Source organism: Hyperolius riggenbachi, chromosome 5, assembly GCF_040937935.1.
Source record: "Hyperolius riggenbachi isolate aHypRig1 chromosome 5, aHypRig1.pri, whole genome shotgun sequence".
Lineage (NCBI taxonomy): Eukaryota > Metazoa > Chordata > Amphibia > Anura > Hyperoliidae > Hyperolius > Hyperolius riggenbachi.
Window position 1 is genome coordinate 375,571,965 of NC_090650.1, and position 25,389 is coordinate 375,597,353.

At 41.9% G+C, this 25,389-nt stretch overlaps 1 protein-coding gene across 1 annotated transcript in view; it reads right to left on the reverse strand.

The window, feature by feature from the left end:
- The window catches only part of NECAB1 (N-terminal EF-hand calcium binding protein 1), a 332,817-nt gene that overhangs the window by 10,713 nt on the left and 296,715 nt on the right, over positions 1–25,389 (reverse strand). The window contains exons 10-12 of the mRNA XM_068237605.1: positions 15,887–15,999; positions 4,786–4,863; positions 3,404–3,495 (exon numbers count right to left, since the gene is read on the reverse strand). Coding sequence (XP_068093706.1) covers positions 3,404–3,495; positions 4,786–4,863; positions 15,887–15,999 — 283 coding nt within the window. The remainder of the gene's footprint in view (positions 1–3,403; positions 3,496–4,785; positions 4,864–15,886; positions 16,000–25,389) is intronic.

A 25,389-nucleotide genomic window follows, 5' to 3' on the forward strand; every position in this document is an offset into this window, starting at 1 on the left:
AGTGGCCATCTTACACATTTAGAGGACACAGAGGGACCCAGCGCTGGAATGATGATAGTTATTATTATTATTATTATTTTTTATTTATATATAGCGCCAACATATTCCGCAGCGCTTTATAAAGCACAATAAGACGACAAGGGGAACATAGATACAACAGCAGAGTTCCATGCAGCACAAATATTGTTACAAAAACAGTAAACATTAGGAGGATGACCCTGCCCTTGCGAGCTTACAATCTAATGGGTAGTGGGGGACACACTAGGGGCCTGATTCACAAAGCGGTCATAACTCAGTTATCACGCCTAAAAGACTTTAGGCGTGATAACCTTTGCACTAGCAAAGTTATCACCGCTTTGTGCTCTAACTCGCGCGAAGCTACCGCGTGTATGCGCGTAAAGTCCCATAGGGCTTAATGGGAGCTTCGCGCGAAGCGGCGGGCAAAACTTTGCGCGCGGAAAATTTGCGCGAGTTTCTTCTTATCATGCCTAAACTGAGTTTAGGCGTGATAAAGGGGTTTTCACTCGCGTGCAAACACTTTGCACCGCTTTGTGAATCAGGCCCAAGGTAAGGGGGTGGAGGATGGATGAGGCAGTGACCCTTTGCCTCTGATTACATTGTGACAATTCAGTAAATAAGGGCTATAGAATGTTATAAGCTTGTCTGAAAAGGTGTATTTTAAGAGTGCGTTTGAAGATGCACGAAGTACAGGCTGTGGAAGAGAGTTCCAGATAAGGGATGATGCTCGTGTAAAGTCCTGGATGCGAGTATGAGAGGAGGTGATCAGCTTAGAGGCCAGGAGAATTTCTTGGGAGGAGCGAAGGTTGCGTGAGGGACAATATCTTGAGATTAGTGAGTAGATGTATGGAGGAATAAAAAGAAATGTTATCTAAATAAACGGGTTACGCTTAGATATTGCCGTTTTTGTTTTCCTATATAAATTCTTGAAACTTTACCTCCATACGGATATCCACTGGATCTTCACGACGTCTGATGTTCCCTGGACGTTATCTGTGACCTGAGCCATTTTACAACCTTATAATGTGGGTTGTTGGGAGCCGGTAAGCCTTTTCTTGTTTTGATGTTTGGCGGATACCTACCTCTGAGCATTTGATATATTGTGGTGAAGGATTTAGCATTCCCTACATACAATGACTTTCTAAACCTGCACTGACCTTTGATGTATGCCTGACTTCTGAACTTTTGGACATTGTTCTTCTCAGTGGCGGTTCTATTGTTTCTTGGCGCTGATATATTTGCTATTATATAATGTGGAGGTTAACCTGAAGGATACTTTCATTAAAGAGTTTTCTTTTAATTATCTTTCCATATTCTGCTATAAACACTGTGTGTACTTTAGTTACAGCTATGACTTCAGAGCGTATAATGGGAACATTTCAGCTGTGATCCATGATAGAGGTGTGTTTAATTACAGCATATTCCAGGCGATCTACCTTTCCTGAAGATAACTCCGGAGCAATCATTGCACTGGCCAAAGTGAAAGCATAAGCTTGTAATGCATGTAAATTACACCACCAAGCTAAATACTCTTTAGGATCGGCTATTTTTATCATTCATTTTAACTTTTATTTTTCTGTATAACCATGTTAGAGATTTTTGATGTGGTTTTAGAATTATCCTTTAAAATATTATTCATTCCAGCTTTATTTTATTGTGGATCTAAACCCAGAACTTCCTCTCTGCTCTAAAAGATTAGGCATAGCATGGTAACCTTGGGGGATACTTACCTCGGGAGGGCTAAGCCTCTGGATCCTAACGAGGCTTCCTCCGTCCTCCGTTGTCCCAGCAATCCAGCACAGCGACACTCTGAACAGCGGTGTGGTAAATACTTACCTACCACGATCCTGCACAGGCACAATAGCGGCTCTTTTTTTCGGGAAATAGCCGAACCCGATTGGATCCGCTCTACTGCACAGGCACAATTGCTTTGCGCCTGCACAATAGAGCGGATCCGATTGGGTTTGGCTATTTCCGCCTTAACCCGAACAAAGAGCCTCTAGTGCATCTGCGCAGGATCACGGTAGGTAAATATTGCCAGTGCCTGCACACCCTTGTCAAGCCTTGTCGAGGGACTTTTGAGGGATCCAGTGCTGGATTCCCTCACACTATAGAGGACAGGGAAGCCTCATTGGGACCCTGAGGCTTCACCCTCCCGAGGTAAGTATTCCCCAGAGGAGTTTTTTTTTTTGTTACAGAGTCTCTTTAAAAATCCTGAAGAATGAATGCAACACTCTCATTCACAGCTACTGATAATGGTAATTACATTCTGATATAGCTAAACAAACATGCAGCCTGCTGCAGTGGATTTCTATATCATTTGTATGTGGAATGAAAACTTTTCATTGTGCGCTGTGCAAAAAATCTGGGTCCACTTTAAGTAAACATGAATTGAGAAGCAAAAAAGAGAGGGCTCCCCAAAATTCGTTGCAGATTGTATTGGAGTAAGAAATAAATATTGAATACTTTTTATGGTACATTATTGTTGTGTCATTGGTGGGGAGGTAAGTCCACCAATACCCCCCATTATAAACAGTTCTTAATATATTTTATACTTTTTTGGCGCCTCTGTATCCACAATTTATCGAATATCCGCCTGGTGGATGGGTGTTATTGCCCCTCCTCTTGTCTACGGAGAGCGACTTCTTAGCCTGAGTGGGGACAGGATAATCTCTCCATCTGATCATACAGGGGTTGCCTGTGGTGGCAATCCACTTTTGTGAGTCATTTTTTCAATCGATTTATTGTTATATAGCATACAATAATATTACACTATTCGGGGCTCTGGAATTTTTCTTTTTGTCTTTACACTTTCAAACTTCATAGTTCTACACAAATTGGTTAACCCATAAATCGACACTCTGGCGACTGACCTATTCCCGTCATAATCCGAGAACTATCAGCAAGTAGTGATGGTCAAGTAGATGCAAATAACTTTGAGTTGATGCAAATGTATGCACATTTTTATGCAAATGTATGCAGCTTGAAAATGAACCAATCACATTTTTACCTCAGCAGGATGTGATTGGTTCATTTTGAAGCTGCATAAATTTGCATACAAAATTGCATACATTTGCATCAACTCAAAGTTATTTGCATCTACTTGACCATCACTATCAGCACAGCAAGCACTGGAGATGAGGCCTTATGTGCACAAGGGGCAGTTGTCATTATGTAGTTGGTCCAGTGATGGTAAGCCATGCTATAATCTGTTACAACACTAGGCATTTACTGAGCCATGCAGCTTTTACAGTTAAAGTTGAATGTTGATCGTTATGACACATTTAGCATGAGCTGGATTGTCTCTCTGGAGCAGAGGAGCCGCAGTACAAATAAAACAACATATAATAGTGTTCATGAATGCAGTGATGATAATTATACAAACCTGGAACAAGCATGGTAGTCATCATCTCCGGTGTTTCCAGGAAATCCACATTACTCCTCTGAAATGTCTTGCTGTAATTAGCTTGGAGGTGGCTGTGTAAACATGTCATCAGTTAGTATGTGCAAAGCTGTCAGCTATCACCTGCTTCACTGCGTATCAGGATTGCTCTTTTCAAATTGGCTTTTTTTTTGTAAATGATGTAAATACATTTAAAGCAAAATTCTCAGCTTAAAGGGCAACTGTAACGAGAGGAATATGGAGGCTGCCATATTTATTTCCTTTTAAGCAATACCAGTTACCTTTTTATCCTACTGATCCTCTGGCTCTAATACTTTCAGCCATAGACCCTGAACAAGCTTGCAGCACATCAGGTGTTTCTGACATGATTGTCAGATCTGACAAGACTAGCTGCATGCTTGTTTCTGGTGTGATTCAGACACTACTGCAGCCAAATAGATCAGCAGGACTGCCAGGCAACAGGCATTGTTTAAAAGGAAATAAATAAGGCAGCCTCCATACTCATCTCACTTCAGCTGTCCTTTAAAGTGTACCTGAGAAGGAAGGGGGGTTCTATTTTTTTTAGCTGGGGCTCATTTCAGCCCCCTAGCCTTAAAGATCCCTCAGGTTCCTCCTGATCTGCTCCATTGTGCTGCTATGCCACTCTGAAAGCTTACCGACGGAACCAGTTGCAAGTTATAGTGCATGCGCATCACCGGCCATGTGCTTCCTCAATGCTGTGGCCAGGGGCGCTATCCAGGGCTGGATTTGTACTTTTTACGGCCCAATACTTGGGAATACGTCCAACAAAATGCATGAACAGACCATTTTTATTGGTCAAATTCCAAGCTACATAAGTTTGCATAAAAGTGACATACATTCAAATGTATAGCATCTCATTGACAACTGTTGGAGATCTCCAGAGATGCCTTACTAAATCAAAGCTAATGGGCCCGAACCAATTCACCTTTTTCCCCAAGTTTTTTTCCTACATGACATTTTTACATTATAAATAAACTGCCTTCAGTAAGCAAGAAAATAATTTACAGCACTTTTTTAACCTACTTTATAGTACTTTTTCAAGAGTGCTGAAGTTATTTTAAACAGAAAATGTAAAATTATCTCTTAGGAGAAAAATTAGGAGAAAACGTGACTTGCACATGGCCCAATGGGTATAGCACACTGGTAGCTAGCAGGGACTTTCCCAGATCTCAGTCCTACTGTTGGCACAGCACTGCGGACTTCTACATGAACAAATCAAACTAAAGTAACTGCAGAGGTGTGATTAGAAATATATGCCCTGCTTGTTATTTCTAGAACACAAAAAGGAAATGGTTACACTGTGATCTGGATAAATGAGAAGCTTACCGGACTTTTCTACTTACTTTTTCCATACATTGCTGCTTTCCCAGAACTCATAAATGATGAATCTGGACTCATTGGAAAGCCTCTGAATGGACACACTGTGGAAGACAATGACACACTGGAGATTACATTGATCAACGTGGAACTAAACTCAGAGCACATCCTCTCTGCTCTACAAGATTAGTCACAGCATCAGCATGACACTCTTTATGGAAAAAAATGCCTTGATTACAGTGGAAATTCTAAAAAAAACAGGGAGCACTGAAAGGGTTAAGCATCAGTGTTTACTGTATGGGGAGGGCTGCCTAGGCAGAGCTCCTGCAGTCTATTCACAGCTGCTGATAAGAACTAATTAGACACTCTGGTCTGGTTAAACAAACAAAGAACACAGAGCAGTGGATTTCTTCAGCAACTGTATGTGGAATAACATCTTTTCATATGCTGCGCAAGACATCAGATGAAACTCTGCTTGTTATTTTGGATAGAGAGTAGATGAAATACAAGTTATGTAAGTTTTTCGTTGTGGATTTAGGTCAGGAAGGGAGGTGGTCCCTATCAAGTTGTACACAACCATGGCAACATTATTCTGTTTACAATAGAAAAAAAAAAATCAGTGCCACCAAGTAACGATTGCTGCTGACAATAATTTCCAAAGTTCAGAATAAATCATACACATAAATCAGCGTAGGTCTCATTGGTCGTAAGGTACTCCAATGTAATGTTCCACCGTGCAGTATCTTCAGATATTTTAAAGATGTGCCCACCATCACCAATTGAGAGTATAGAGGCTTACCAGCCAGGAATATCCCATGTTATAAGGTTGTATACAGGGCTTGAGCAATCAAGAATAGTCCAAATTTTATCTCAATCCTCCAATTGGAATCATTGGTATTGGTGACTCAACATTGCGAAACCGGTCGTCAGCGGGATTGATGATGTAAAATTGTGAAACCGGTCAAGCAGGAGACAGGAGGCCCCTCTTTTATCTTTTAACCTTATCCCGTTGTTGACCAGCACACATGCGCAATTCACCACCAGGAAGAACCCATTTTTTTGGCTCCTGTATGTAAGTGCCTATTTTTCTGCTTTCTTTTATACATTGTTTGTAACAGTTTTTATAAAATAAAAGCAGTCTACACCGAAATTTGTCGCAATTTTGCATCATCAATCTGCCCATGACGATTGGTTTTGCAATGTTGTGTCATCAATCCCAATGATTCCAATTGATGGATTGAGATGCAGTCTGGAGCCTGGAAGATCGTCTTACCATTCTTGATTGCTCCAGCCCTGTATATAACCTTATAAGGTGGATTGTTCCTGGCTGGTAAGCCTTGATTCTCTTATTTGGTGATGGGCACATGTCTTTAAAATATCTGAAGATATTGCACGGTAGAACATTATTACATTGGATCACCTTATGACCACTGAAACAATATTATGTTTGTAAGTGGAGGGCCTGGGTAAAGACAGGTTCTCCAGTGGCACCAGTGGAATGCTGATCCATGCACCAGTCGACCTTATTCTTTCTGACATACGCCTTAGTCCCGGCATAAAACAAACGTTCTGTTTGACATCTTTTAAGCTTACTAGCTACAACATTCATATTTCTGTTTATCAGCTTAATTTTTCTTTTTTTTGGGAGGGGGGGGGGGGCACAAAGGGGGCATGATGGCTGGCTGGTGGGGCCCATTTGGGTGATGAAAATCAATGTTTGTATGGCGAGCTTTAGATATTTTTTGCTTAACTCAGGTGATAAAATTGGCTACTTGGCTAGTTTGCTGGTATGCTTTAATCCTTACTTGCTTGCAAGCTGCTCCTGTGTGGACAGATCACAGTCAAATCATTCCAGCCCACAGCCTGTGTCTCATGACTGCAAGCAAGGGGAGGAGGAGGAGGCAGGAGGGAGAAAAACACTGTGTGTGTAACTCCTTATGTTAGAAACTAAGCATTGCTGGAGACTGAGCGCTAGTATATTGGCAAATTTAAAAGAAAAGCAGTAAGCTTTTGGCTTGTAAGCCTTCTCCAGACTCTTTTCCTGTTGACTGACAATGTTAGAAGATACAATCAGAGAAATATAGAGACATTTATTTTCTAAATATCAGTATGATATAGATACATTTATTACAAGGGATCTTGCAAGGATTGTGAGGTATTTATGGCAAATAGATAAGACCCTTGGTTTACTTAACACCTACATAGGCCCAGTGCAAACCAAAACCGCTAGCAGATCCTTAAAACGCTAGTGGTTTTTGAAGAAGAGTTCAGAGCGATTCTAGGCATGTTTAGAGACGTTTTCTAAACATGCCTAGCGTTTTTGGGAGGGTTTTTGTGTAGCAGATTACAAATATTGTTACAGTAAAGGCTGTTACTGAACAGCTTCTGTAACTTAAACACCTGGAAAACTGCTCTGATGTAGCTTTTTCCACGGCGGTTCACGTTTTTCCTATACTTTACATTGAGGCAGAAACGCTTCTGCAAACCGCAAACGTGCAGCAGGAGGCACGTTTGCAGTTTGCTAAAAACCTCAAACCGCTGGTGTGCACCATCCCATTGAAATACATTAGCCAAGCGTTTTCCCTGGCAGATGCGGTTGGCGGATCGCTCCTAAAACCGCTCGGTGTGCACTGGGCCATAGACTCAGGCTGACATGGAGAGCTTTTTTACAGACCCTATCCTGTACAGTGTATGCTGCTAGAGCCTGGAAACAGTTAACTGTATGTTACTGAGCAGGGGGGCACTCAGGGAGGGGGGGCACAGTGATTTCCAGGGGCGGCCAGTGCCCCAGTGTGCCCCAATGTAGCGCTGCCGCCCATGCTGTTTAACAGCATACATATCTAGTGATATGTCTTATTGTGTGTGTGTCTTTCACCATTTTACCGACAGTCATTTTTCTAAAAGGTCTTACACTGCAGTGCATTTGCAATTACAGTACGCTTATGGATTATTGTAAAAAACCATGCAAATCTATTACCCTCTGTAGTAATCTGTAGTTTACTTCAGCTGTATGTAAACAGACATACACTAGGTGGCACTGTTAACACACTGTGTACTTTTGATATTCAAAATGCTAACGGTGAGGAATGTATTATTTTCAGAGTATATGATATGCAATATCACTCCTGTTTGTACTTTTTTTTTTTTTTTTTTTTTAAACAAGAAAAGGGTTGAGTACAATAAATACCTAATGTGACTCTATCTCCATCCTTCAGATTGTAAGCCTTTGGCAGGGCCCTCCTCCAGTGTTCCCAGCGTGATCATGCACCCTTGTTGTCAGGCACCCCTCTCATGGACATTCAATCCCATTGCATGATCGCGTTTCTTGTTCTGAAGTCCTTGGGCTTGATTCACAAAGCGGTGCTAACCTACTTAGCACGTCTAAAGTCTTTAGGCGCGCTAACCAGGGTGCTAAGTAGGTTAGCACCGGTTTTCTCAATCAGATCGCGTGCTAAGTACCGCGCGCAAAGTTTTGCGCGCAAAGTTCTATGCGTGCGCTAAGTCCCATAGGCTTTAATGGGCACTTTGCGCGGAGCGCCCTGCGCTCTGTGCAGTGGGCACGTAAAGTTTTACGCTCATAAAGTTTTGTGCGCGTAAAGTTTTATGTGCGAAAAGCTCGTTTAGACATGCTAAGGGGGTTTTCACAGGCGTGCTAACAGTTAGCACCGCTTTGTGAATCAAGCCCCTTGTATGTTAACCCCATTTATCTATTGTGCAGCGCTGCATAATATGGTGGGGCTGTATAAATACCATAAATAGTAATAGGAGTACTGCATATGATATGCATCTATTTACACTACTAAACATTGACATAGGTTAGCTTTACAGAATCTCACTTTCTTTGTCAGATAATCAACATGAGTACACCCAAATGCTAATCCTGAAATATATATATATATATATATATATATATATATATATATATATATATATATATATATATATATATATACTGTATAATGATAGTGCAAATAGAAATACTATCACACAAAAAGCATGCAACCTTTTTATGATCCCTCAAATGCCATTATATAGCCACCATCATCTGACTTAAAGGATACCTGAAGTGAGAGGGATACGGAGGCTTCCATATGTATTTCCTTTTAAATAATGCAGAATGCCTGGCTGTCCTGTGGATCCTCTGCCTCTAATACTTTTAGCCATAGATTGTGAACAAGCATGCAGATCAGATGTTTGACTTAAGTTTGACTGCATTTGCTGCATTCTTGTTTGAGGTGTGCGATTCAGACACTACTCATGCAGGAAAGATCAGTAGTACTGCCATGCAACTGGTATTTTAAACAATTAAGAATTTTTTTACTACAAAAGCAAGAAGTTTTCAATCAGGATGATACTATTTATCGGCTAACTTAAAAGAATAAGAGTAAGCAAGCTTTCGGCTGTGTAGCTTCATCAGACTTCAATCCTGTCTGACAAAGGTTGCATTGCTGAAAGCTTGCCTACGCTTATTCTTTTAAGTTAGCTAATAAATGGTATGATCTTGACTCAAAAACTTCTTGATTTTACTGATGGCTAACACTGTACAATACTGTACTGTTCACTTTTTATGTTACTTTTAAAATAACTTTAGTGACCTGTTTATCATTTCAAAGTATTGAAAATATTTGTATTACATGATATGGTGAATACCGTTTATGTATATTTCATGCTTTTTTTCTCCTAAATAATTTGTATATCTTACCTGCTGTACTATAAATAGTGATAAAGTAAATTTGAACGGAAGCACTCCAATATACTACTGTTAAAAATGTGGTATATCTTTATTATAAGGCCATATATGAAGTATACATAATTGATACAAAACCTGAATGTAACAGACATCAAATGTATGTAATTATGTCGACATACAAATAGTCTCCCAGTTCAAACATCTAGCATTATTTGTCCTTCATTCCTTGTCATGGGACTAGTAGTCAAAACAAGGTCATAAGGAATTCATGAGAAGGACAGTACAATATAAATGCATATACAATTGGGACCCGAATCCATGAACTCTCATTGTATTCTAGTTTGATGTTTCAGGGACAGTGCACCCTTCCTCAGGAAATGAGTGTCAAGTAAGTATATAGAATGTGACATAAATCTGCACACACGTAAGAACAAATAACATAAGTACAAAATGCTATTTATGTTATGAAAAGCCTAAGGATACTTTCATAAGCGGAACGTAGTGGAAAGAATTGACAGATTACTGGGTGGGGCTGGGGAAGACCCGGCTGTCATGGTACACATTGGCACCAATGGCAAAGTTAGTGGGAGATGGAAGGTACTCAAAAATTATTTTCAGGTACTTGGAGATAAACTTAAAGCAAGGACCTCCAAGGTGGTGTTCTCTGAAATACTGCCAGTGCCACGTGCTACATCTGAGAGACAGAGGGAGCTTAGGGAGTTAAATAAGTGGCTGAGAAATTGGTGTAGGAAGGAAGGGTTTGGGTTCCTGGAGAACTGGGCAGACTTTGCAGTCGGCTACAGGTTCTACAGCAGGGATGGGCTGCACCTTAATGGGGAGGGTGCAGCTGCATTGGGGGAGAAGATGGCTAAACGGTTGGAGGAGATTTTAAACTAGGATCTGGGGGGAGGCGGGAGGATAAAGTCTCAATACGTAGACAAGATAAGGTAAAAAGACAGTGGGAACCTGACATTATGGGGGGTGGAGAGGGGGGTGGGGACAGTGTAAAGATTAAGGAGGTTGGTAAAAATTCAAGTAGCCCATTTCATGTAAACAAAATTGGTAAATGTGGTGGTAAAAATATAAAGTGCATGGTAACCAATGCTCGGAGCCTTGCAAATAAAATAGACGAACTAGAGTTCATTCTGAATGACAAAGGCTATGACATTGTGGGAATAACCAAGACATGGATGGATGAAAGCCATGACTGGATAGCTAATTTAAAAGGATACAATGTGTTTAGGAAGGATAGAACAGGGAAAAAAGGTGGAGGGGTTTGCCTCTTTGTTAAGAATTCTTTTACAGCTGTCTTCAACGATGAGATGGAGGAAGATTGTGAAGATGTGGAGTCCGTTTGGGTAAATATTCATGGTGGGAATAAAAGTTGCCAATTGCTTATTGGGGTATGCTACAGACCACCTCTTATTAATGAAGCTGCAGAACTGCGATTACTACAGCAGATTGAGAAAGCTGCAAGTAAAAATGAGGTCATAATTATGGGCGACTTAATTAAAGGGACTCCGAGCAGTGCAGAAACTATGGAAAGATGCATATCATTTTAAAGCTCTCTTTCTCCTCTTTCCAATGATATATAAACCGCCGCCCTACGCCTTTTAGTTTTCGCTATTTTCGCGATTGAAATTGCCGCGGCCGAGATTTCAATCGCGAAAATAAAGAAAACTAAAAGGTGTAGAGCGACGATTTAGGTGTCGCCAGAAAGAGGAGAAAGAGAGCTTTAAAATTATATCCATCTTTCCATAGTTACTTGTATTACACAGGACGACACTCTCCCCAGTGTCAGCAGCTCCATTCAGCAGAAAAAGTCGGCCTGTGTAATACAATGTAACTATGGAAAGATGGATATCATTTTAAAGCTCTCTTTCTCCTCTTTCTGGCGACACCTAAATCGTCGCTCTACACCTTTTAGTTTTCTTTATTTACGCGATTGAAATCGCGGTCGCGAAAATAGCGAAAACTAAAAGGTGTAGGGCAGCGGTTTATATATCATTGGAAAGAGGAGAAAGAGAGCTTTAAAATGATATGCATCTTTCCATAGTTTCTGCACTGCTCGGAGCCCCTTTAAACTTTCCAGACATTGACTGGAGTATTGAGGCTACCCATTCTGGTAAAAGCAGCAGATTTCTGGCAGCACTACAGGACAATTACTTGACTCAAATGGTAACGGAACCAACTAGGGGGAATGCGTTACTGGATCTGATAATTTCTAATAGACCAGATAAGGTATCAAATGTGCAGGTTCAAGAACATTTGGGAAATAGTGATCACAACATGATAAAGTTTGATCTGGTGACTGATAGGCCACAGGGCAGCGGGACCACTAAAACTATGAATTTTAGAAAAGCAAAGTTCAATCAAATTAGGCAGGCACTAAGTTTGGTGAACTGGGATAATGTACTACAAGGGGAAGACACTGAAGGGAAATGGCAAGCTTTTAAACTTATACTCAATCAATATTGTAGTATGTATATCCCATATGGAAACAAAATATCTAGGAATAAAAAAAGGCCTCTATGGATGAATAGAAAGGTTAAAGATAAAATGAAGAGGAAAAATAATGCCTATAAGGTCTTAAAACAGGAGGGGACTGAGGCTGCACCAAGCAATTATAAGGAGTGCAATAAAAATTGTAAAAAAGAAATTAGGCAGGCAAAGGTTGAAGCTGAAAATCAAATCGCTAGGGATATCAAATCTAACCCAAAAAGTTTTACAAGTACATTAACTCTAAAAAAAAAGAAAGGTTGACTGTATAGGACTCCTAAAGGATGAGGGTGGGAACTCAATGGTGGATGACCAAGGTAAGGCAGAGTTATTAAATGCTTTCTTTGCTTCTGTCTTCACAAAAGAAACAGCACTGTTGAAAATTACAGAGGCAGAAGAGGCTCAATCTTCTAACTGTAATACTAAATACTTAACGCAGGAAGAAGTGAAGGCAAGACTAAATAAATTAAAAATAGACAAAGCACCTGACCCGGATGGCATGCATCCTCGGGTCCTAAGGGAATTAAGTTCAGTTATAGATAAACCCCTTTATCTTATCTTTTGTGACTCTCTTTCAACTGGCAGAGTCCCAGTGGATTGGCGTACAGCCCACGTTTTCCCATTATTTAAGAAGGGCAAAAAATCAGATCCAGGAAATTATAGACCTGTAAGCTCAACATCAGTTGTATGCAAACTATTTGACTGGTTACTAAGAGATACTATACATGACTTCATAGTAGAAAATAATCTTATTTCTCAGCATCAACATGGGTTTACTAAAGACAGGTCCTGTTTGACTAACATGCTCAGCTTTTATGAGATAGTGAATGCTAATATGGATATTGGGAATGCTGTAGATGTGATATACTTAGACTTTGCAAAGGCCTTTGACACTGTTCCCCACAAAAGTCTGGTGCAAACGTTGAGGATGCAAGGACTGGGGAAGAGTCTGTGTGCATGGATAGGGAACTGGCTAATGGACAGAAAACAAAGAGTTGTGGTCAATGGATCGTACTCAAAATGGGAGACTGTTAGCTGTGGGGTACCACAGGGGTCTGTTCTGGGTCCAGTGCTCTTCAATTTATTGATTAATGACCTAGTAGATGCAGTAGTGAGCAATGTTGCTATTTTTGCAGATGATACAAAATTGTGCAGAATCATCAACTCTCAGGAAGATAGTGTCATATTGCAACAGGATCTGGATAGGATGGCTATATGGGCACATACATGGCAGATGAAATTCAATGTTGAAAAATGTAAAGTCATGCATTTTGGACGTACTAATGGTCTAGCACCATACAAAATAAATGGGATACAGTTGGGGACATCAAACTTGGAGAAGGACTTAGGAGTACTCATTGACAACAAGTTAAATAATCGTACTCAATGCCAAGCAGCTGCAGCTAAAGCTAACAAAATTTTGGGATGCATTAAAAGAGAAATAAAAACTCGAGATGCTAGCATAATATTGCCCCTGTTTAACTCTCTAGTAAGGCCACATCTGGAATATGGAATTCAGTTCTGGGCACCACATTACAAAAAAGATATTGCAGTTTTAGAGCAGGTGCAGAGACGAGCAACAAACTTGATACGTGGGATGGAAGGTCTCACTTACCAAGAAAGGTTAGATAAACTGGGTTTATTTAGTCTAGAGAAAAGACGCCTTAGAGGGGATCTAATTAACATGTATGCATACAGGCATGTGGTGGGACAGCTTTCCTCCTGGTGCAGCCGCAACAACTTGGAACTAAATGCTCTCAAAACTATGGAGATGATAATAGACTTTAGGAGATCTCCCCCCCCCCCAGCACCTCCCCTTAACCATAAATGGATCCACAATAACCCAAGTAGAATCATTCAAGATTCTTGGGTCCACGATCTCAAACGACTTAAAATGGGACATCAACACTGCCACTATTGTCAAGAAAGCACAACAGAGAATGTACCATCTACGGCAGCTGAAAAAGTTTGGCCTACCTCAAAATCTAATGGTGCAGTTCTACACTGCAATCATCGAATCCACCATAACATCATCTATGACTGTATGGTTCAGCTCCTGCTCAGCATTAGAAAAGGGGAGGCTGCAGCGCATCATCCGATCAGCGGAAAGGATAATTGGCTGTAGCTTACCTTCCCTGCAGGATCTTTACACTAGCAGGTGCAGTAAGAGAGCAACCAAAATTGCCTCTGACCCCTCTCACCCAGCTCACTCCATCTTCCAGCGCATGCCTTCAGGAGTAAGATTCCGGTCAATCGCTACCAAAACCTCTAGACACAGAAACAGTTTGTTTCCTCAAGCGGTAGTCATACTTAATGCTGAACCATGTTAGAGCTGCTAGGACTGAAAGTAATCAGCACAGAACTAAACATGAACAATTCTCACATTGCTTACTGCCACTATACTTATAACGTCCTTAACTTGTAATATTCACACTGTCTGTCCTTGTATTGTTTGTGTTTGTGTTTGTTAAGCAACTGCCAAGACAAATTCCTTGTAGGTGCAAACTTACTTGGCGAAAATAAATTGATTCTGATTGATTCTGATTCTGATTTATAAATACATCAGAGGGCAATATAATAGCTTGGCGGGTGAGCTTTTTGTCCCTAGGCCTTCTCAAAGGACTAGAGGACATGATCTGCGCATGGAGGAAAAACGTTTTAGCCATTTATTCAGGAAAGGGTTCTTTACAGTAAGAGTGATTAAGATGTGGAATGCATTGCCACAGGAAGTCGTTATGGCAAACTCTATACCTGCATTTAAAGGGGGCTTAGATGCTTTCCTTGCGTTGAAAGACATCCATGGCTACAATTACTAGGTAATGCCTAATGATGTTGATCCAGGGATGTTATCTGATTGCCATCTGGAGTCGGGAAGGAATTTTTCCCTTTTGGGGCTAGTTGGACCATGCCTTGTAAGGGTTTTTTCGCCTTCCTCTGGATCAACAGGGATATGTGAGGGAGCAGGCTGGTGTTGTACTTTGTACTGGTTGAACTCGATGGACGTATGTCTTTTTTCAACCCAAATAACTATGTAACTATGTAAGGTATTTGTAGTTCATAATATTTATCAAAAGCTAGCTTTTGACCTTTCTGTGAGAAATAGGTCCAGGAAGTGGTTCATATAATGCATAAGCCCAGTTGTGATTTTATCCATGAGAGGCTGGATAATAGTCTGGTCTGGTCTCCACACAAACGTTGGTTGTTTAGTTTATATGCCATAGAGTAATGGAAGAGACCTTAAAAAGCTAGGTATTAATCAAACAAGCACTTTTTAAACATTGGTGTACTGAAGAGACTCACAGGTTTCAAACTCCATTCCTTGAGGACTATGTCCATGCCAATGCTTAGGATGGAGAAATGTGTTTGACTTGATGCACCACAATTTCCCTGATTCAGTCCCATGATCCATCAATTAATCTGCGCTGTTCCAAAAGCATGTAAGGACCTCAACCCTTGAGGACTGGTGTTTAACATCCCTTCTCTAGCTTAAAAAGTGAAATATTGTATGGATCTTGCCTCATTTAGCATTTCAACTGCTCAGCCATTCATATTTTTCCCTACATAATGTACTAAATGTTTGCTGTAGGACCCACAATAGCATCAGCCAAGGATACGTTACAGTAGACACTGGAATACACCACTGGCAATATGGAGAACTGGAATATACTGTGTTTCACAATTTTTGCTGCCTGAAACAGAATTTCCATCCTTTGCCTGGACGGCCTGTGCCTAGAAACTGTGGTGGGCGTACTAGCATGCTGAGTATATTACTAAAGGTCAGTTTGCAGAATAAAGGTTTACATAATTTTACAATGGCTATAAAATATTAATTTATAAATATACACTTAAAGATGATTACATTGATCAGCATAAAAAAACACCGTGATCAGAGAAACTTACATAACAAAACAAACAAAACGCTTATACAACATACTTACTGTAGACAGCCTGACTGAGCTGAAACAGATTCAACGTAGTGCTTCAGAGAAAGGCGAAATTCTTCCAACTCCTCTATTAGCACAGTCAACTGCCGCTGAACAATCATTATGTGCTGCGGAATTCAGAGAGATTGACATAATTTGACAATCAGACAAAGGAAGGGCCATTAATCATGCATAGTTTGTTAGAACAGCCTGAAATGGAAGATAAAAGGATCTCGGGATAATTTACATGCTCCTCGCTGCCATGTATATATTTGGCTCCGGAAATTCTTTGGAGCTTGAAGGATCAGAAGCATTCTCGCTCCTTGCAAATTAACTCTGTAATACAGGCAGTATACTGAGCCTAATTTTCCTGTGTGTAGTCGGTCATTATTCTTGTATCTCTTCCCGGAAGGTCACATGCACATGATCGCTCAGCATACAAGCGAATCCGCTGCCCGTGTGGGTTTGGAAAGCAGTAATTCAGGCTTGGCAAAGCGGCTTTGGTGGGTGTCCAGTGTAAATGAATGAGTGAATCTCCAGCATCAGGCGTGGTCCTGGCATCAGAGATGAATGTTTTGTAAAACCAACAAGTATAGCGAAGCGCTCACTTTTGGCACAGGTGGTGTGCTTGGCAGTAACATAGCCTGCAATGTTAACTTTTTTTAGTTTAGTTTTAGTTTAGGACCTTACAGTGCAAAGCAGGTGGTTTTGGTGCACGGCGCTCACTGCCGGGTGCCAAAACCAGGAGCCCCACAGCAGCAGTGTAATGCTGCGTGGGGCGCATAAGCATAATCTGGGGCTTCGGCGGTTGCCGGACCATGAATTCCATCTTTCTCTGAATACTATTAGGGTAATAGGGGGAATAGTATTTAACGCCGCCGGTGAGTTTTGTGGCAGCAGGGAGAGCCGTCATTGGGCTCTCCCGACACCCAATTTACCGGCAAAGCGTTCATACATATGCCTTACAGTGGGGGTTATGGCTAGGCATTAAGTGGGGGGGTCAGTTTAGGAACTTAGAAGGTAGGATTCAAGTCAGAATGGGTGCCAGACAGTGGCAGTATCACAGTATCAGACAGTATCACACTATAAAGACAGAGACAAAAACAACTTTTGTCTCTGTCTTTATAGTGTGCTACTCCTTCTCTTGTACTGCCTGAGGAAGCAGGAATATACCTGCGAAACGCGTTGCCTGTTTAACTTGGAGTATGTGAATACATTTTTTCTTGCCAATAATCGACAGCTTTGTGTCTGTTTTGTGGATGGTGAGTCCAACACTGCCTCCCAAAACATTTTTAAGAATTTTAGCCTTTTTTTTTATCCTTTTGGCGCCTCTGTTCATTTTCTACAGGGAAGTCAGTAGACTGAAGGCCCAGGGATCTTGTATCTACGGATAAATAGGCAAGTATCTCCAAAAAATAGACTTTTACTTTGGAGAATTCAAAGTGTAAAGTAATACTTATAATGTATAATAAACAATACATGTGCTTTAAAAATGTAACAACTTAATTTGGTTTATTTTGAAAATTACTTAGTATCAAGTTTCGTTAGCCAATTGCTTTGCAAATATGTAATGTTCACTAATAGCAAACTACAATCAGCCGATGTAATTCAGGCACCAGCTATTGCCGGCATCCAAATTACCTCATTTTTTCCACAAACATTGTCTGTAGGGAAGGTGCAGCTATAGCTATAATATTAAGCCAGTTAATCTTAAGTGTCAGGGCATATTCACAGTGGGATGTTGTGGTTTAATGCGACGTTAAACTCGCAACGCGTCTGCGTTTAGAGGTAATGCACTGCAAGCAGTGAGTTACCACAACGCAACATTTTTCAACGTGACGTTAATGTCGAACTGTAAACGGCCCATAGGATTAGCATTGCAGTGCGGTAAGCTGCGTTATAAGACTTTATTACGCAGCTCCGCAATGTGGCACTGTGAATGTGATCTCAGTTAAAGTAAAATTCCACCTCTGTCGTGTTCAGATTTACATGTTGTTAGGATAAGTGCCACATATTTCAGATTGCTTGACCTAATTCAAATGATGAGTTACGTGCCCACTCGTTCTTAACCTGAATCTGTCCGTATGTCGGGACTACCTGTTTTGCCCCCTTGAAAATGAAGAATATGGGCAGCAGAGGGTAAATAGAGGCCTACTCACCTGATCCACAGCGGTAGAAGGTCCCCTTGCGGTGCCCGGAAGGTCCGCAGCCCGTCCTCTCGCTTCCTCCATTGTTCCCCGGCGGCTCCTGGCTTCACATGCGGCGCATAATGACGCAATTAGGAAGAGCCCCCTAGTGGCGGCGCTTCCTAATTGCGTCATTATGCGCCGCATGTGAACCCAGAAACCGCTGGGAAACAGTGGAGGAAGCGAGAGGACGGGCTGCGGACCTTCCGGGCACCGCAAGGGGACCTTCTACCGCCGTGGATCAGGTGAGTAGGCCTCTATTTACCCTCCGCTGCCCATATTCTTCATTTTCAAGGGAGGCTCCCTTAGCTTGCCATTTCAATTGGCCTGGCACTGCTATTGGCCTGAGGAAGCGGGCTCAGACCCGTGAAACGTGTTGCCTGTGCTACCAATAAAATCTTTTGTCCCTACAAAGATTTGTCGTCCTTGAGGTAAGCAACCTCAAACCTTTCTCGGTTTTAAAACTGCTTTTAAACGCTTTTATATACCACCAGGGCGCCTCTTTAAACCATTTAGTGCATCCCTAACCCCCATACGATACCCGTGTGAGGGGTGGAGGCAGAACATATGTGGTTTACACCACGGTGGACATCTGCCTCCCTTCTTTTTTCAAGGAGGGCGACCGCATCCAAGTCCTTAGTGACCTCCCCGAGTGGAGTCGGGTTAATTGTCTCCACCTGCTTCCTGTGGTCGGTTGCCCCTCTGCAACCCACTCTTGTGAGTAGATTCTTATCTTCTACATTGACAACTTTGACTAAACATATTACACTATTGGGCTCCCGTGTTTTTGTTTCCTGTGTCTTTTCCCCAGAAGGTGTCCTGACACCAATCATCCACTACCATGTACTTTTATGTTCTCCACATTATTTGGATTATGGCCACTCACATGGGGTTCCTTCATTTAATCTTCACAGGGGCTCGCAGTTGGATTTGTCTGCCACTACATCACAGCTCTCACTGTGTTTGTGCAGGTGTGGAAAATAAGCAATAACTGTTGCTACTGTGTTCAGCTAAATATTCCTGCAGGGTGGGGAAGCTCCTTGTGCTCTCTGCACTGCAAAAACCCATAACAAAAAGTACAGATTCCAGATCAGAAAAGTAATGCATCCAGGATTTACAGTAAATTGTGAAAATTCATACCTCGCATGCATGAAAAAAGGGCGCAGTGAAAAAAGGGCCCGACTGTATAACAATATGGTGCCGGTGGATAATGAAATCTGATAACAATAAACACCGTTGTAAAAACAGATGGGAAATATTAACGAAAAGATATTAATGTTAAAAATTGTTACCTAATTCAACAATACAGCATAACCCAACCCTACCCTCACACAGATCCCTCCCCTGGTGGTGCCTAAAACTAACCACTCCCCTGGTGGCATGGTGGCGCCTAACCCTAACCACTCCCCGGTGGCACCTAACCCTAACCACCCCCCTGGTGGTGCCTAACCCTAACCACCCCCCTGGTGGTGTCTAACCCTAACCACCCCCACTCCCGGTGTTGCCTAAAACTAATCTCCACCCTGGTGGTGCCTAACCCTAACCACTCCCTCTGCAGAAACACCCTATAAAAATGATAATATCTTTGATAACGTAAAATTTGTACATACAAATGAAATAATATGATAAAAATTATAACGTTGCAAGCTTTTAAAATGATAACATACTTCAAATGTTGTTAACCGGACCCAAACCAAACGTTTTTTTAATTCAAAATATTTAGTTGCACCACTCTGACACAAACAAAGATAAACAAACACTCCTTCAAGCCTATGAGCATTTTTAGTGCATGCTTTTCACCCTTCTCTTTTCATAGCTAGGGTTATACTAGGGGCAGGCATTAGCAATTCCTCCTTTGCCAGACACCCCCTACTCCACCAGTTTGCCGGATTCTGTCCCGGCAATATGAAAGGAAGGGAGGGGTTCCTCCAATAAATGTAAAATATTTTATATTTGTCATCATGCAGCTGAAAAAAGGCTGCTATTTATTATTATAATTTAGAAAATAGATTTTATTTCTGAAATCTTGTATTTTTAATTTGGGTCCACTTTAACCATATTTACCCTTACACCCTTTTTTCTGCTTTTTTTGCCGTATTAACGATAATTGCATTAGAGTCTATGGCGGCGCCCTTTTCATCCCCCCTCAGCCAGCGCCCTTTTTTTCCTGCTACCCATACCTCTCTGTAAATTTGACTGAGATGCATACAAGTAAATTAAACTCTGAAATGTGCAATTTAGTCACATTTAAAGGTATATTGTACTCTAGCTTGGAAACCTCTTCTCTCTCTTGCATCCAGGACTAGGACTTCTCACGAGCGTCCCCTCTCCTTTGGAACTCTCTCCCACGGCCTGTCCATAATGCTCCAAGCCTGGAAATCTTCAAACGCACTCTCAAAACACACCTTTTCAGACAAGCCTATAAGTTGCTATAGGTAGCATTGGAGACTCACTGCCTCATCCATTAACCCCTGTGTCTCCCTCCCTATTGTTTCCACCCCACTACACTCTCTAGATCAGGGGTCCCCAAACGTTTTGATTTGAGGGCTGGGTCAACATACTTCAGACAGCTGGGAGGCCGAAGTATACGTAATATGATGTAAAAGTCTTTTCGCCAGACAGTGAAGCATACCTAGATGACAACCTGCAGTTCAATTGGACAGCAGTGTCACCTAATGTGAAATTTGATTGGAAACCAGAAAATTGCTGCTTTCTGGCTTTCATGTGGATGGGTGGTGCCAGCACTGCTATTCTATATGCGGACCACTAATAGTTAAGGATGTAGCTGACTGCATCTATAAGTAATATATTTTGTGTGTGTGTGTGGGAGGGAGGGGGGGCATTAAAAAAGCCTCAGGGGGCCACATTCGGCCCGCAGGCCTTAGTTTGAGGACCACTGCTCTAGATTGTAAGCATGTAAGGGTAGGGACCTCCTCCTATTGTTTCTTATTTTACTGTAATGTGCCATATGAACGTGTACCAATTTTAGTGATATCTAAAACCACATATTAACTGTGTATGTATTTGTGCTTGTATTGCTGGATGTCATGACTGTACAGTGTGTTGAACTTCTCATGTATATATGTTCCCCAATATTTGTTTTGTACTATGTACAGCGCTACGCGGTTGGCGAGATATATACTGTATATATATATATATATATATATATATATATATATATATATATATATATATATATATATATGTTTGCTACTCTTGGGGCCTGATTCACAAAGCGGTGATAACTCAGTTATCACACCTAAAAGACTTTAGGCATGATAACCTTTGCACCACACTGGTGAAAAGCCAGTTTAGGCGTGATAAGTTTAGGTGTGATAAGTTTAGGTGTGATAAGTTTAGGCATGATAAGTTTAGATAAGTGTAGATAGCGTGCAAAGTCCCGCACGCAAAGCAGAACCATTAAGCTCTATGCAAAGTGCACCAGACTTTGCTAGCGCAAAACTTTTGATCAGCTGTGCACTGCGGTGCTAACGCAGTTGGTGCTTAAACTTATCATGCCTAAACTTATCACACCTAAACTTATCATGCCTAAACTTATCACACCTAAACTTATCACACCTAAACTTATCATGCCTAAACTGAGTTTAGGCGTGATAAAGGGCTTTTCACCAGGGTGCTAACTGTTAGCACCGCTTTGTGAATCAGGCCCTTTGGATCTAGTCCTCTCTCGGTCCCCTACTTCCAGTGCTGTCAGCCCCATTGCAGGTATTCTACCAACTTGTCAAATACACCCTCAGGGATCCTCAGAAGGTTTTGGAAGGTCTTGTGTACCCAAGTGCCAAAATGTAGCATTTTTGGATTGCAACCACCAAAAAACTGCAGCAAACACAGTGCACAATCATTAGGTAATTCAAATGGTGTTTTATGTTCCAAGTGTGAACTGGACCTCATCCTGAGGTGCAGGAGGGGTGCAGAAGGGTAATGCCTCACATATTATTATATAGGGAACTGTATAATTACAATGGCATTTTATGGAGAAGAGGGATCATTTCCGATGGGCATATTTAAAGCAGTCTACCCACAAAGACAATCACTGTGCCAGAGAATAAGAAGATGCCTTTGAAGTTCAGCAAAGCAAAACGCTAACTAGAGCAGCTTTGTGATGTTTGGCTGAAGATATGTTGACATTTGAACAGTAATATATTTAAGGAGCAAAGCATCAAAGGTGAAGTGAAGAGAAACAGCGGGAACACAAGTTTTGAAAAGGTCACGGATCTCCTGCTGGGCTCATTCTCCTGAGGGCTTCTATCTTATGTCTCATGCTCTCGGCTATTCATTCACACTCCACAAAGGCGGCAGTCGGAGAATCACACAATGTTTTCATTTAAAGGAATAATTCTTTCTGTGGGGACTCGATCACACACACAATAATCTCTCCGCCAGTTAAAGCATTTCTTTTGAGGTTAGCTTTTTTACACATTACTCACAAGTCACAAAACAGAAATGTGCCTTCTTAAAACGGAAGGTACTTGCAATTATTCAGTTTAGAGTGAGCATATGATATCTCCCACAATGCATCACTGCTGAATATGCACATTGTCCCTAACAGCTAAACACACCTCCAGATCCGCTGAAATATCATGATGTGTCAACTAGTTAATGTCACAGACCAGGCCCGGATTTACCTCACAGGAGCCTATAGGGACAGATGTCCTGGTACCCTAGACTTTTCCCACCATGAACCTACAAACCCCTGCTGAACCGCATCGCAAGTGTGCTGCTTGGCCCAGCTGTCACTTCTCCCTTACTTCCCTTGCCTGTCATAGGTAGCTACAGTTGCTACTTAGTATTAGGTAGCCAGAGATGCCCTCTTTATTAAGTAGCTAGAGGTGCCCCGACTGAAGGTAGATCTCATCAGTGAAATGCAGAGAGCAGGGTGAGTTACCTCTCATTTATGCTCTGCTTGAGACTCTGCATAGGGAAGGAGGAAGTGAGCCACCTTCCCATCAACAGGCACCTATAGGCATGTGCCTACAGTGCCTAATGGTAAATCCGGCTCTGTCACAGACTGTTTCAGACTGGATGGTCCAGGCTGGTTTCGAACTTTGGGGGCATGTATAAGGGGGTAAGAGTGAGGTTAGTTAGGGACCCCAACAGCACTGGGTCCCACTGCAACTGCAGGGGATGATCCTCCATTTTTTATGCCTCTGGTAAGAATATTTATAGTTGGTAAGATAAAGGATATACGATCAGTCAAGGAGCTGAGAAAGTAAATATTTTCAGAGGGTCTGTTAGGGGAGGGTTAATGTTAGGGTTAGGCAGGTGATAGAATCAGGCCAGTGTTAGTGTAGGGTTATAGGTTATAGTTAGGCAGATCTAGTTGGAGTAGTGATTTTGAGGCTAGTTGAAGACCATGTTCACCAATTTTTGTTCAGGACTGTTCCAGCAGCATAACCCTTGCAGTGTCTGTTTACCACCTAGTCTATTAGAAATGACCACCTGTGCCACCCAGCTGAATTACCAGTACCATTACCATTATTACATTATCTTCTCTGAAATGCACCCTAGAAACCAAATATGTCCACAGAGGAACTTTTACCTTCTGCTCTTTGCTATCTGGCATTGTAGCTGACTCTAGACCAAGGCCGGGCCGAGGCAGAGTTGAGAGAGGCTCCAGCCTCAGGGCGCAGTGTAGGAGGGGCCGCACAGCTCACTCAGCTATCATTCCCCTTTTGTGTTTGAAGCTGAGAGAAATAAGAAAAGGGGATACATGGCAGTGACTGCGAGCCACATAACTAGAGATTAAGGTGTTGGGGGCCCTGGGACACCTCTTAGTCTAATAGCAATCAGTGTGTGACGGTTGGGGTAGGAGGGATGGAGGGGCGCACTTTGGTGTCTCAGCCTTGGGTGCTGAAGGACCTGGTCCCGGCTCTGCTCTCGACTAAGTAGATTGTCCTACCATGCAGAGCAAAAAGAGAACAGAATGGCCCAAATGACAGCATCACAACTAATGAATCAAATCAAAAAATTCTGCCTTTATTGGTATAACATTATGAAAAAAATAATAAAAAAACCTTAAAAACAGAAACACCTGAGTGGCATTTCCCCAATAATTACAGTACAAAGTTGCAGATAATAAGTCCTGACATCTCCTGACCCGGGGCGCAAAAGATGAATAAGAAGTTATAAGTAAATCAGTGTAGTAGAGGAGTTCCGCAGCATCTGACAGTGACCATAGTACTGTAAGGGTGAAAGGGTAGAAGTGTCAGCAGAGGAGTGAGGAAAACGAATCATAAAGGTGTAGATAAGATGCCCACAGGGCTAGGCCGAGGCAGAGGCGAGAGAGGCTCCAGCCTCGGGGTGCAGTGTAGGAGGGGGCGCACAACTCACTCAGCTATTATTCCCTTATTGTGTTTGAAGCAAAGAGAAATAAGAAAAGGGGATACATGGCAGTGACTGCAAGCGAGATAACTAGAGATTAAGGTGTTGGGGGGTTGGGGGCCCTGGGGTGCCTCTTAGTCTAATAGCAATCAGTGTGTGACAGCTGGGGTGTGATGGAGTGGTGCACTTTGATGTCTTAGCCTTCAATGCTGGAGGACCTTGTTCCGGCTCTCGATGCCCAAGCAGGGGAATGCAAGAAAAATGCACCGCAGTATACAAATAAGGGGCGGTATAGACGCCGGAGTGCTAAGAGCGTGTGCATTTACCAGTAGGAGAGAGGATAGGAGCGTGGGCCACCAGCGTGTTACACCATTGCGTTTCGACGCTAACTGCGACTTCTTCTGGGCATGTGACTACCCGGCTGTGTTGTTATTAAATAGAGTGCTGTGGGTGGGCAGGAGCAGGCCCCTGGAGAGGTTGCTAAGCGTGCGTGGCCACGCACAAGGGATTGGGTCCCGCATACCATTGACGTACTGAAAAGTTTTTGTTAAACAGAAGATGAAAAATTATCTCCTAGGCGAAAACTTAGGAGGAAGAGTGAATTGGATAGGGCCCTATGATTTTACCAATTACAGCAAAGCATCTGCTGTGCTGCCCAGAATTCACTTTAAAGGGTACCTGAAGTTACATGTGAGATAATGAGATAAATATGTGTATGTATAGTCCCAATCCTACTTAGAACTCAAGGAAAGAAAGGAAGGGGGTGAAAATAGGAGAAAACCAAGAGCCAATATGGTGTAGTATGTTTCTGGCACGGGAGTTTTACAGGTATAATCCTGCTTCATCAGGCAATAACAACGGTGTAATAGCATATAGAGTCAGTAGAAGAACCAAGTGCCTCTGCAAAACACCTGCAAAATGCGTTGCACTTTTGGAGCATTGTGAATAAATTGTTGTTTAATATAAACCAACAATTTTTGGTGTCTTCTT